At 44.1% G+C, this 14394-nt stretch overlaps 1 protein-coding gene across 1 annotated transcript in view; it reads left to right on the forward strand.

The window, feature by feature from the left end:
* Positions 1-13384, forward strand: part of cabp7a (calcium binding protein 7a) — a 16818-nt gene extending 3434 nt beyond the window's left edge. Inside the window, exons 2-5 of the mRNA XM_076270403.1 lie at positions 11394-11537; positions 11745-11857; positions 12646-12796; positions 13254-13384. Coding sequence (XP_076126518.1) covers positions 11394-11537; positions 11745-11857; positions 12646-12796; positions 13254-13384 — 539 coding nt within the window. The remainder of the gene's footprint in view (positions 1-11393; positions 11538-11744; positions 11858-12645; positions 12797-13253) is intronic.
* The last annotated feature ends 1010 nt before the right edge of the window (positions 13385-14394 follow it).

Below are 14394 nucleotides of genomic sequence, written 5' to 3' on the forward strand. Positions count from 1 at the left end.
AAGGTATGCAAACGTTACCTACACACACACACACACACACACACACACACACACACACACACACACAAGCACACACACACACACACACACACACACAAACATATACACACACGCACACAAAAAGCCTGGTGCTAGCATTGGTGTGTTTGCACTGGACATCAGTCTCTTCCATTCCTGCCTTTCCTTCAGTGCTTTGTCTGTGATAAGGGATTCTGCAGCTTGTGTGTGATGTGGAAGCCTAGTGTGTGATTCATGCTCGGAAGCCTGATACTGCTCACACTTGTGCTGCCATCACAAGTCCTCTCCTCTCCCCTCTGTCCACACAGAAGAGTTTTCTGTCTTAGAGCAGACGGCAGAATGCTTCCTACAGTAGCGAGAGGAGTAGAGAAAGAGTACAAGAGACAGCATATAGTTGCATAGTGCAAGAGAGAGATGTCTTTGTTTCATGCCAGTGGTAACTTCTGGTGCATCAGATACTTTTTTCCTCTGCTTATTTTTCTATTCCAGGAACAGACTACATTCGGCTTCCACGAATTGGCAGCTCTCTCCAATCTCCAAAAAAAAAAAGAAAGAAGGAAAGAAAGGCAAAAGAGGAAATGTCTTCCTGCCGCTTTCCATTCCTGCCTCCAACTAAACCTAAACCCATTACCTCACACAGTTGTCTTGGCAATTCTCACAAAACAAAATTTAACTTATTTGTTTGTGCTTCAGTGAAAAAGCCTTCAGTTTCAATGGTGCTGGAATGCTAATCTACAGTATACACACCTTGCAGTCAAAAGACAACCTGTATACCTCTCCACAAGCCAGGCTTAAATACTGATTAACCAGCTGCTTAAGTAAAATTAATTATGACTGAATAGTTTGTTCAGTATGCACATCAGCTGAGCACTTATGGCTGATTGGAGTGGTCTTTTTGTTAAAGGACAAATTGCCTCTAGCAGGCAATGCGGAGGGCGGCTATTGAGTGGTGTCAGGTCAGGTTGGGTGGCGGTGGCGATGAGCGACGGGTGAGAGGGACGGGCCACTGATGAAACCCGCCGATGAGACTCGGGTTTTCAATTACCAGACGAGTCACGGTGGGGAGCCGTGCGACGGTCGCGCTTCAATGGCTCCTGAAAGAACAAAAAAGCAGGTCAGAGGCAATATCTGCAGTTGATTGCATTCTCTCTCTCTTTTATTCGGTTAGGGGGCGCGAGTGCGGAATCCCTACGCCTCCCTGGGCTGAAAGTCACCTTATCACCCGTGTCACTAATATTTAATTTATAGGCACCATGCACTATGGGGGAGTTGCTAGCTTGAGTGAGGATGTTACTTACTTAGTTAAAAAGTTTCCTGGAACAAATATGGGTCGAAGGCACGGGCATGTCAGGGAAATCTGGGAAGGCAGCTATTTCCCTGTCAGCCTGTTTAAACCATCAGACAGATAATGCAGATGTTTTTGGGAAAAAGAGCCACAAACCCAAAGTGACAACAGAAACTTGACCATAGCAAGACAATGGACTGCCAGTCTCACACATCTGGTTTACTCTATCACAAACCCCCTGAGTCAAACTGTCACTCACACACTCCTGTCTCTGAACCAACCACCTCTCATGATTTTGCTTTCTACGCTAATCACCAGTCTACTGTATACGGCACCACTAAAAATTGGTCTCAAATTCACGCTTTATTCATAATGATATTGTGGTGATCTGTCTATGTCTACCGATGTCAATGTTTAAATACCGGTACTTAAATGCTTTAACAAACAACATGTGCTTCTCTATGGAGTCCTGAGTTCACCCCCAGCAGGTTTTCACTTGCACTCCCACCTTCTTTGGTATTCATTACTCCTCCACACATCTGCCTGTGTGTGTCCAAGGTGAGGGCATATGCTGAATAAGTTGATGAGGGGGAGATAGATTTGCAGTATTTCCAAATCTCCGTTCTGCTCTGTAGAGTATGTGCTGTAGCTTTCCCTCTCTGTGAAGTTTGTCCATACAGCCATCTCAGCAGGATTTCATGCATATCATTTCTCCACACTTCTCTGTAATTAGGACGTCAATCGGGTACCTCGGCGTCTGACTGTTTAGACAGTCTTATGCTGTATGTAAGAAAAACACAAGTGTATTCATAGGAATAAGGATGATTCTTCGGTTAATGCAGCTTCAATCTTTATTCCAATAAAAAGCAATCATGAAAACATGTGAGACGTATTACCGGGCACCAATCATGATGAGTGAACCCAGAGCTTCTCAAATTCTTGTTCTATATCTTGTTCCAAAGTCCCTCCTACACTCTAAATGTAAATGAACTAGGCTTCCAAAGCAAACAGGTCTGGTCACCTTGTGTTGTTCTGTATGATAATTAAATCTCCACTTTAACCTGAACGGCTCTCAGTGGTCTACCTCCCAAACCCAATTTACAATTGTTTGCTTACATTCATACTTCAAGTTGCTTCCAGGCCTTGGATGAGACGATAGCATAGACCTTTGAGTGTTATATGGATAAGATCACCATGTGGGACATGATGTTCTTAGACAGGGTAAACTGTAAATCCTTACACTGTATTTATTATTATGACCGCCGCGCAGCGAAGCGGCGGTCATATAGGTTTAGTCAGATTTTTTATTTTTTTATTTTTCGCATGTCCAAATTTCCGTCAATGATTCCCGTGACACTGAAAGACCGGGGTAGACGAAACTTGGTGGGCATGTAACCCCATATGGATAGCATGGAACCATCGTTTTTCGTTTTGATCTGTAGCCCCCCCGCTGGACTGCACCCCCCGGAAGGAGTGTAGGGCAGACACAGTTTTCTGTGAATATCTCGAGAACCATAAGGTTTAGGAGGACCATTTTTTTTGTATGTTGATCTCAAGGGGCCATGTCAACCCATTCCATAACCACTCATTTCATGTATAGCGCCACCTAGTTAAACACAAAAAAGTAAAAATGAGGTGTTGTAATCGCAGGTATCTGTGACCTAACATAGTCAAAACTGCACGAAATTGGAAGTGTAGGATCATTATGACACCCTCTGAATGCACACCAAGTTTCGTGGAATTCCGTTCATGGGGGGCCACACAATAAATTAATTTATGTTACTATACACCAACTGGCCTGTAGGTGGCCGGAGACAGTTTTCTGTGAATATCTCGAGAACAGTAGGGCCTAGGAGGTCCACCTTTTTTTGTATGTTGGTCTTAAGGGGGCATGTCAACCCATCCCATTACCACTTATTTCATGTATAGCGCCACCTAGTTAAAAATTAAAAAGCAAAGAATTAGGTGTTTTCATCACAATATCTCTGGCTGACAAGGTCAAAACTGCACGAAATTGAAAGTGTAGGATCATTATGACACCCTCCAAATGCATGCCAAGTTTTGTGAACTTTCGTTCATGGGGGGCCTTACAATAAAATAATTTATGTGTACATTTAGTGACCGTACACCAACAAGGATTCCCGGGACACTGAAAGACCGGGGTACACGAAAGGAGGGTAGGGCAGACACAGTTTTCTGTGAATATCTTGAGAACCGTAGGGCCTAGGATGACCAATTTTTTCCGTATGTTTGCCTCCAGGGGTCATGTTAACCCATTATTCCATGTGCACACATGTGCATAAACAGATACACACGCACACACATACATTCACAGTAATCATACGTATGACACATACTCACACAGTAGACATATGTACGCATGCATGCACATGCACAAACACACATACGCAGGCAAACACACAAGCACGCACACACACACACACACACACACACACACACACACACACACACACACCCACACACATAAACATAAACGTGTACACGCACACATGCACACAATTCAAGAATTTCTCAGAATTATGAACAGGCAAGATGGGGGTGGGGTTGTATAAAATGAATTTTACATGTGAAATCTATGAACTAATCATGTTTTGGTACTTGTTGTCTTGCAGATACCAGTGAGAATTGAGTGTGGCTAATGCAATTTAGTGAGACAGTTAGAATCATATAGGCCTTTTAGCGTGATTTATTTTTGTGGAAAAAATGTGCTGGACTGGGCGGCGGTCATATTTTGTACATCTAGTTTTCTAACATATGTCAAATTATATGAATTTGAGATTAATTTTGAATATGAATTTCTAGGATATCATCAGTGACATTCACCCTACTTTTAACAAGAGAAGAATATGACAATGTCATAACTCACAGCTGTTTTGCTACTCATGTCACAACTGATTAAAAAAACTATAGATATTAAGTATATGGGCAGAAGGGAAATCATGCTGGAATGTCTATATTGATATTCAGACTGGGTAATTGTTGTTCAATCACTGGCTTTTCACCAACACATGTATAATGACAGAGAAAGATTTGCTACTGTACATCAAATATACATCAAATCTGGCCCCTACGGAGCAAATTGACAGCCAACTCACAAGCCACAGACTACATTTGTAAACCTCACCAAAAGCAAAGACAACCGTCACTTGTTGTTCTTCTGAGGAGCCCGTCGGCCATGTCCTATTAACCCCCAAAGTACGTGTCCGATCCATCAACACTTGTGGGCTTGTGGGTTTGCAGATGATAGTAGTGGAGGTTACAGGAGGAGCTGCCATCTCTCTCTCCTCACATCTGTCTGCCAAGCCATGGCGATGCCTTTCCCATCAGCAGTATTATGGGGTGTCAAGGCTTACATAATGTATGCTATAATACCTTAATACAGATTTAGATGCGGGCATGGAAATGTATATAGGCAGTTGTTCACTGCTTGTACAATAAGGATACATAATCATTTTATGCATTATCCATAAGAGACCTGCTTAGCCATAAGCCATGACTCATATTCTCTAACAGTACCATGAACATTGCCGTATGGCAAAGACCCCATGCATCAGGTGACATATTAAAGATATCAGGTAAAATACATCAGAAGCCCTCAGATGGAACAGCGCCAAGCTGTCTAGGGAGTCACAGAGCTCCTGGTTAGCTGGCCTGTCAGTTACAAAAGAGTCTCTCTGTCCTTGCCAAAGAATATGTCTGGCTCCCTCATCAGAACCAAGAGGCTTGTCATCTTTCCACCCCCTCCCCCCTAACACACACACACACACACACACACACACACACACACACACACACAAAAGAAGAAGAAGAAGTGTGACGCAGTGCGCGCAGGAAGTCATTACGGTAATAAGATGGAGGCACCAATCCTCTCATGTGTGCGGTGACTCACACAAGGCTTGTCAGCTGTCACAAGTGAGCCTTTCTCTGTTTGCTCAGGCGACCACCACACACAGTGGCACGTATATTCTTTCCATATTCCTCAATGTGACAGCACTCCCCAGCCAGCCCACCCTGAAGAAAACATGAAAGAAAGTCAAACCGGTGTTTGCACACTATTGTGGCTAATATTCTCTGTTCACATTGTATCATTGCGTCATTCTCTATTATTACCTCTGAGCGCAAATATAGAGTAGAGTGAGTTCACCAGGGTAAAAGCAGTGATTAGATGAATAATTATTATGCTCTAGACTTGTGTGGTGTTGGACATAGGACATAAAACATGTACATCCAATTATTGGCATATATCCATGTTTCCTGTGTCATCCAGGTCTAAAGCATGCAGTGCCAACCATCCGTCAGCCATAATGGGATTACAATTGTGTTGCCTCCCAGACATCTTCACTAATCACACTGTATCATTCTGACTGAGGATGTAGCATCTCTGTTGGTTAAGAAGTCGGATGTACACAAATACTCTTAAGGTGCATGTCGAATTTACACATAATTACTAACTAATGTACGGTAGAGTTAGTCATATTTGCTTGGTAACTGCTGATTAATCCGCTAAATTCTCCATAATCCATGCATTCATAGTAGGCCTGCTGACACACAGATGTGTGCTGTGTACTGTTCCAATGTAGGCCTGCCTGCTAAATCTATGATAGCGGGTGAAATGCAATCAAATGCTATGAAAGATTGCACTAACAGGTGTGGTGGAGAGCAAAATAGAACTGGAATGTAGGCAGAGATCTGTGAGATCCAGTGCCCGAGTTAATGCTCTTAATGAGCTAAAGGCCACGTAGGCTTTAATATTATTACATGGAGAGTCCCACTGTTTTGCTACCTGTGCAGCCAGCTGCACTCAGAAATTTCATTTCTTGAAATGCCCATATGCCCCTCAGGCCGAGGATGTACTAAAAGTGTGAAATTATGGCAATTACACTGAGGGATATGGGGTGAGTGGTGGGTGGTGGTGGCGGTGGAGGAGAGGGGTGGACATGCATGCATTTCTCTTTTTATAAACTCCCAGATATGTAATGGAACAGTAAGTGGCTGCCTTGCACGGTTTTGCGGAGTGCTTCTCTGTGTGTGTGTGTGGATGCAGTCGGCTGCTGCCTAGTGCTGCTGTATTTATCCGCAGAAGGTATGTCCGGCCCCAGAGAGTGGGAGTTGCGTCGGTGTGTTTTTTCGCGAGGTCAAACGCGAGCTCTTTGAAAGCATATGCTTCCATGGCAATGGAGCGCAACTCGGCATCGTCACGGCGACCGGTAGCCGTGAGAAAACCTAGTGCTGCTGGCAGAACGCTGCTCTTGGCTCAGTGTCAAGTTGCAGAGATTCAGCGTGCAAAAACCTTGTTTCCTACTTGAAACTGTAGACAGAAAGTCAAAGTCATGAACAGTGTCTGCACTGTTTCTCCAACTCCCCGTCCCATAATATTCAATGCCATGTTTCTCCCAAATGCCAGTCTAAATACCAAAAGCCCTTTTGTGTGTCCCGAACAATGACAGCAGACAGAAGCCTTCGACTTCAGACGAAGTTTTGTCCCTGTATAATTACCCAGCAGTGAACTGACAAAGGGGTCTCTTGCCTTTTTCAATTTTTGGAGCGCTTAAGCATACACTCGACATTCACATCCTCAGCAGCGCCTGTCATGGAGAACAATAGGGTGCGGGATAGGAGGGCGGGGATATAGCCAAGAGGTGTAAATGTTCCACATTTAAATTGAAAAAAAAAAAAGCCATCGAACAGAAAGCATTAAAAATCCAGGGTCAGATGGTAACAATTCTGTTTATTGTTGTGGCAGGCAGCTGACATGGGGTGAGGTGCGTTACCGATCAAGCATATCTCTGCTTTCCCTCTCGAGAAAGGTTGGTGCACCTGGCAGGCACTGGGGCACACACATACTCCACTGGTGGGGGGGCAGGCACTGGGGCACACACATACTCCACTGGTGGGGGGGCAGGCACTGGGGCACACACATACTCCACTGGTGGGGGGTGGGGGTGGGTAACAGACCAGAACCAGCGGCAGCCGAGAAGTTATCCTGAGGAAGTGAGGGAGGTGAAGGGGTGTGTGTGTGTGTGTGTGTGTGTGTGTGTGTGGGGGGGGGGGGTAGAATGTAGCCGTACATTTCTACTCAATGAAGTGAAGAGGAAATTGAGAGAGTTCTGTTAGTTTGGTAATATGCCAACATGCCAATTCCAAAATGGAGACGCTAAACACCTGGTCTAAATCAGATGTAACTTACCTGCATGAGACTGTCTAAGGATGCTTTTGGTTCACCTTGCTTGTTTTGTTCGAAGATCTTTGGTATCCAGACAGGTGGTATTTTATGCCATCACACGGAGCCAAAGCAAGATTACCTCTGTGCTTAGTGCACCTTCTACATATTCGCCATCACCACAGAGCCAGAGGAGCAGACAGGGGCAATTTACTGTGGCTCATGCTCTTCATGTGATTTAGGTTCCATTTGGGTAAAAAGGCCCCGTGTTTAAAATAAGAATAATGAAGAAAATGAGTTCCCCTCCGGAGCCTTGGCGGGCTCCCCGTAGTTAAAGCCCAGCCAAATACTCTAGAGCCTTGTTAAAACGCGGTTACTGTAATATTCAGATCTGATGGGGCTCTCATGGAGGCCCCCCTTCTCCAGCAGAAGATGGATTAGGGCTGCCACACATGTTTAAAAATAGTCCTCAGAGCGTTGCTACGGAGGCATACACACCGCCTCACACACGCTGCTTGGATGCACAGTCTAATGCTTTACAAATGCTCACACAGAGCATACAGTATACACACATGCACACACACACACAGGCACCAAATACAGTCACACACACCAAATATCTACTCACCCTGCCACACACAAACACACACACACACACACACACACACACACACACACACACACACAATACAGACGTATACAAACTGACACACTCACTCACCTACTCATTCACTCACTCACTCAGTCAGTGATGTTTTGGTGGCATTGATTTTTTCAGTCTATTACATAAAGAGTAGGTTTGCTGCAATTATTGGGCCACTATGACAGATCTATGAGTGTGTGTGTGTGTGTGTGTGTGTGTGTGTGTGTGTGTGTGTGTGTGTGTGTGTGTGTGTGTGTGTGTGTGTGTGTGTGTGTGTGTGTGTGTGTGTATGTGTGTGTGTGTGTGTGTGTGTGTGTGTGTGTGTGTGTGTGTGTGTGAGAGACTAAGCAAGCTCCGCAGCAGTGCTCAGGCTTTGGGGAGGGTCATGCCCACCTTCTCTATCTCCCAGAGTGAGTAATAAGAAAAAGACCACATGCAGAAACAACCTTACATCTATATTTAGACGTGAATGTTTAGCTGAGGCATATAGCATATTGGTTTAAGTAGGTTTTTTACTGTTGGTTGCATGTTTTCCTATGAGTTTTTCTCTGTATGTGGTGTTTTTTTTTTTAACATTTGGAAAGATTTTTCCAATCTTTTCCACCTCAATCCACCTAATCTTCTCTAGAGATCTATCACTCATGATTTAACACAGAGGGCCTCTATCTGTATTCCACAGGCTTAGAGCATGATTGCTTCGAGCGCTCTGTGATCGAGCCTTAACCTGACGTGCAACGTTCTGAAGCCCAACATCTAAACTCTGTTTCATCCTCCATCGGCTCTCATGGGGACTAGTAAAGGAGGCTGTGTTTGAAGTTCAACTGCACCTTTAGATATCAAAGAAAATGTCACTGTCTGAAATATGACTGTTTTTAGCTTTGGGCTCGTCTGGACCCACAATGGGGAACCGTTCCCACAGAGCTTGGATGAGAGGATGAGAACGATGGCACAGAAACACGCATAAATCAATCGAGAGCCATTTAATGTCTGTTAACGTCAGTTCTCCAGTCCCGAGCCCCAGGCGTACTCTATGCCTTTGCTAATGAGGGTTTCCCTTTTATTTTGTGCTTTAGTGTCGAAAATAGTTTCAGTAATGCGCTAATTCTGAAAACATGGAGGTATCTGATTTCATGCCACTGGTTGCTACTTTGATCGCGGAAGCTGGTTGGTGAATAGACATGTTGGAGTCTGGTTTTAAGCAGTGCAGAACACTGCCATGGGAAGAATGTATCTGTTGAATGAAATATAAATGACTTAAATGGCATATCAGTGGGTAGGTTTTTAAAACATTACCTGACCATGTGGTCTCAAAGGGATTTATGGAGTACTTGGAAGAGGATTAAAGGGGCTCCTTTGAAGAGGAGAAACTGAAGTTAATTTGGTTTGCATCTACACCTTTATCTTTGAACGACTTTGTAGTATTTTTCCCCTGGAGGATTTCAAGACTGTTGTGCACATTGATGTGCTTTATCTAAAAAGGGGTTATGTTCAAAGTTCAGTTAGAGGCTTGACAACGACTTTGGTGTCTTTGTAAATTAGCCGTAGTGTGAGAATAACCTAATCATTGTTAGGTAATGGCCAGACTGATTCGCTGAGTTTTTTTTATTTTTTTTTATCATTGTCTCCTAGGTAACGCATCAGTACTCAGGCCTACATGTCATTGCAAACCACATTATCTGAAAAAAAAAAATAATTAAAAGTTTCCCTCTTCTCTTTATTTAACAGAGAAAAAAATCTCAGTCTTTCTCCCCCCCCCCTTTTTTTCAAACACCTTTCCTTCCTGGAGTGAGGGAGGAGGGTTTTTTTTTATGTGAAAGCTGCTTTGTGGAGCAGACAGATGGAGGTTGCGCTGCGGCAGATAGGGGAGCACTGTTATTGTATAAACAAAAGGGAGCCCAGCTGGTGAAGAGAAATCGGTATCTGGAGGCCCTCAGTATCTCTGGCAGCCACGGGAGAGATGATCAATGCTGGGGCCGCCGGAGAAGGCGCTTAGCCACACTAAGCTTCCTGGCAGCCAGGACTTTGTAAATGGCATGTCAGATACAAAAAAAAAAGGCTTTGTGGCTTACATATACTGACCAGTCTTTTTCTCTGCTGGTGTCCCCTGCTGTTGTTTTTCATGACGTGCAATGCCACATCCGCAGCGCTGAAATGGTGTCATTATTTTTCGTTTGTTGCGTGTGGCAAAAGTGAAGTTACTGATGATGGGCCACTGAATCACTTTGGCCTACTGAGAGGCGTGTCTTGCATGGAGACGGCGAATTCATATGCAATGCAGCCGGACGATAGGGCCAATGAAGTGAGCCTGCAAAACTTGTCAGCAGATGCTGCGTTGAGGTTGATCTTCCATTTTCAATTATGTGAAGTGTGAACGTGCTGGCACTGTGACTGCTTATCGGGACGCACATCTGTTCAATTTACACTGCAGTGTTTTTTTCCCCCTTTCACCCGTTTTTCTTGGATACCCTACAAAGCAATCTACATATTAATCTATGCACCGCATTGCCATTCTGTGTATGGATGGATGGATAGGATTCGAAAGTCAATGAATGCATTCTGTGGAGTCTGCAGTGTATTCTTGTCAAGACCGCGGTTCAGTCCAGGGAAGTGTACAGTACAGTAGGCATGTTGAGAGATTTATAGCCGGGTACTTTTCCGAATGCCGCATATTTCATAATTAGGTATTTGACATTAAGACTTTGACAGGTGGAAAATTGCCAATGACGGAACGATGATCTACAATGCATATCAATGAGGCCAGCCAGTCATCCAAAAGGAGAGTGTTTTCACATGCTTTCAAATACTAGAGGATATTGTTGCAACAGAGCTCATTTTTTGAATGCAATCAGCCATTCAGATTGAGTTTTTTTCCCTTACTCTAGCTCTGCATAGAAATGTGTCAGACAAAAGATAGCCAGAAACAATGAGTCGTGGATCCGTGTGGCAAGGCAATGTGTGTGTGTGTGTGTGTGTGTGTGTGTGTGTGTGTGTGTGCGTGTGTGTGTGTTTGTGTGTGTGTGTGTGTGTGTGTGTGTGTGTGTGTGTGTGTGTGTGTGTGTGTGTGTGTGTGTGTGTGTGCATACGTCCCCATTTTTCAGTCCAACATATCCCTCCAAAATCAAATTGTCAATCAACCCATTACTAATGTTGCTTGTCAGTTATCCGAGTAGACAGAATGAGTCTGAAATGTACTGATGCAATATTCATGGAGGCATCTGCGAATTATTCCATGTGTTGCTGAACTTTGACCGCATCTCCCCACACAGAGATCCGAGAGGCCTTCAAGGTGTTCGATCGTGACGGGAATGGCTTCATATCCAAGCAGGAGCTGGGCATGGCCATGCGCTCTCTGGGGTATATGCCCAACGAGGTGGAACTGGAGGTCATTATCCAGAGACTCGATATGGATGGTGAGTGGTGGCCTGGGGTGGGCTGGTGGGGTGGGCGGGGAATGGGGAGAGCAAGGCCAGACATCTGGACCTTGCAGAAGTGAATATTTTTTTTTTGTGCTGTTGTTGTTATGCGTTGCACCTCCTCCTCCTCATCCTCCTATCATCCTCCCCTCCCCCTCCTATCCCTCTCTTTCTTCTCTTCCCCTCCGGGTCGCTCTTTCGCAGGGGACGGCCAGGTAGACTTTGAAGAATTCGTCACCCTCCTTGGTCCCAAGCTGACAGCGGCTGGGATGCCAGACAAGTTTAACGGGACAGACTTCGACTCTGTCTTCTGGAAGGTAATGATTATCAGCTTGCCTCTCATTATCACTGACAAGGACAGACACCACATGTGCCAATGTAGATTGCCAACTAAATTATGCATGGGAATGCTGGTCCCTCCCAGAAAGAGGAAACAACATCGTCCACAACAACAACAGTTACAAAGCATAATCACTCAAGTCCATAAACCTGGCATGGGTACTGTTTTGCATAGCTGGTTCACGGCAAGGTCCTTGTACAACAAGGAAATATAGGAAAGCCATCGCAGTTCACCTTGTCTTGTAATGTGTTGTTCAGCCTAATCACGTCCAATTGTTTGTCAGTGCTGGACTGAGTCAGCGGAGCAGTGACATGCATCAGACGTACAATTTGTGAAAGATCTCCATCCTTTCGCAGAAAACCATTCCTGAAGGGTTTCAAGAGTAAATGTGAAATTCAATTTAGGGGTATTATTCTTGACGAATCAAGACAACAAGACAATGCTGGCATATCCTGATACTGCAGTACAAGCAGCGTATATAAAATAATGGCGGACTACAGCTAGTGCATTCAAACTGCAAAGTGACCTTGAATTAAAGTTTCAGTGATTCAGGTACACTGCAGCAGATTAATAGTATGCAACAGTCAAAGGTAGAAGAGGCTATTTAGTCTGCATATGTTTTAAGATGAAAAAAAAAAAACTTTTTCAGGCCATGAGACACGTCACCATGGAATGAAATGTAATATGTGAGCATGGGGTCATATGTGGTGTAAATTGCTTCGATGATGAAATGTATAAACACCCAGGCCCTTTTTTCATATTCAGTGTGACATGCAGAAGCTCACGGTGGAGGAGCTGAAGAGACTTCTGTACGACACCTTCTGTGATCACCTGTCCATGAAAGACATCGAGAACATCATCATGACTGAGGAGAGTCACATCGAGAACCCCGAGGACTGCCAGGTGGATATAGATAGTAAGGGACCACATCTATTTACTGCACGTCATCCATATATTTTCAGTGTTGGCAGTCAGATTTGGAGCCATGATTATGCTCTCTCTGAGGAAGTTGTTGCTCTGGAGAGAAAGAGAGAAAAAAAGTGTTGTGGGCTTAATCATAATTATGTTGTTCAGCTGCTTGTACCTCTTGTGAGTGATGCGATGTCTACGCGGCAGTTGTGACAAAATGGCAGTGCTGGGCACCATCACCAGACGCGTGCAGCACATTTAATGAGATCTGGTTCACCAGATCAGGGACCCAAAACCTCATTTTGTTTTGCTTGTCTTTTTACTCCACATATTCCCTCCCCTCTCTGTCTCACTATCTCTCTCTCTCTCTCTCTCTCTGTCTCTCTCTCTCTCTCTCTCACTATCTCTCTGTCTCTCTCTCACTCTCTCTCTCTGTCTCTCTCCCCCTCTTTCTCTTGTTGCAGCTGAGAGTCCCACGCAGCAGGTCAAGCAGACATGCGTGAGGAAGAGCCTGATCTGTGCGTTTGCCATCGCTTTTATCATCAGCGTCATGCTCATCGCAGCCAATCAGGTCCTGCGCAGTGGCATGAAGTAAAAACAATGGACCAATGGGAGTGATCCGTCACGCTTTGATGAGATCACATCTACCTGACTGAAAGAAACAGCAAAAAAGTAATAAAAACAACAACTTAAGACAAATAATGCGATAAAATGAGGAAAAAACAACAATGTTGTGCACCGTAGGTCACAGTGGATGGAATTGGTGGAGTGATTCAGACCCCTTACTCCTCCTCTCTGCTTTCTTTGGACTGGACAAGGCAGAGGATGCATGGGAGCCCAACAGGAGATCTTCCCACTCAGTGCATGAAGTGCATGGATGTGCCGTCATTTTGAAGCATTTTGTAGACATAAAGCTTAAGCAGAATACCCAAACTGTACCCTGGAGGGCTTGCATATGGCAAGTTTTGTATCTTGTTATCAGCAGCAATTCTTAGTAAGTACCACACTGGAAATCTAGACATGAAACCTTTCAAGTAGTCGTTTTATTTTGGAAAACAATGTTCAGACACATAAGCCCTCTGTGGTAATGTTTGTGTAAGTTTGCCAGCATTTCCCAATGAAGATGTTGAAATGATGTAAACTAAATATGAAAAACTGTGAACAATTCAATGTGGTTTGGCGGGTATTCTCACAAAGAGGCAATTAGCTTAGCACCTGTGTTGCAACTTTTAAAAAAAAGAGAGAACTGAGATATGTATGATGTAGTAGATATCAAACCACCTGCATGAACAAAAAGGGCTGTTTAGGACATGCTCATGTTGTGTAGTTATTTGTAGTGACGTAATGAGGTACTGTGGACTTCCTGTTGCACTGAGCACACCATGACATCTCACTGCCAAAGGACCAATTCCAAACCACTGAGAAGAATGTGTCAGCATCAGAGTATAACGTTAGCAGACATTTAAACAGGACGTAATGGAAGGACAGAATAATTACATCTAGGACAGACTATGCACACAGGGAGTACTGAAATGGGTCTGAAGTTTTAATAATTCTAAAAGTTAGTGTAAATGTATGCACAATGAATAATAATTTGCATTTATT

Source organism: Alosa pseudoharengus, unplaced genomic scaffold (genome assembly GCF_046254945.1).
Source record: "Alosa pseudoharengus isolate Yale_2024_CS ecotype anadromous, Long Island Sound unplaced genomic scaffold, YU_APseudo_1.1 YU_APseudo_1.1_scf_6, whole genome shotgun sequence".
Lineage (NCBI taxonomy): Eukaryota > Metazoa > Chordata > Actinopteri > Clupeiformes > Clupeidae > Alosa > Alosa pseudoharengus.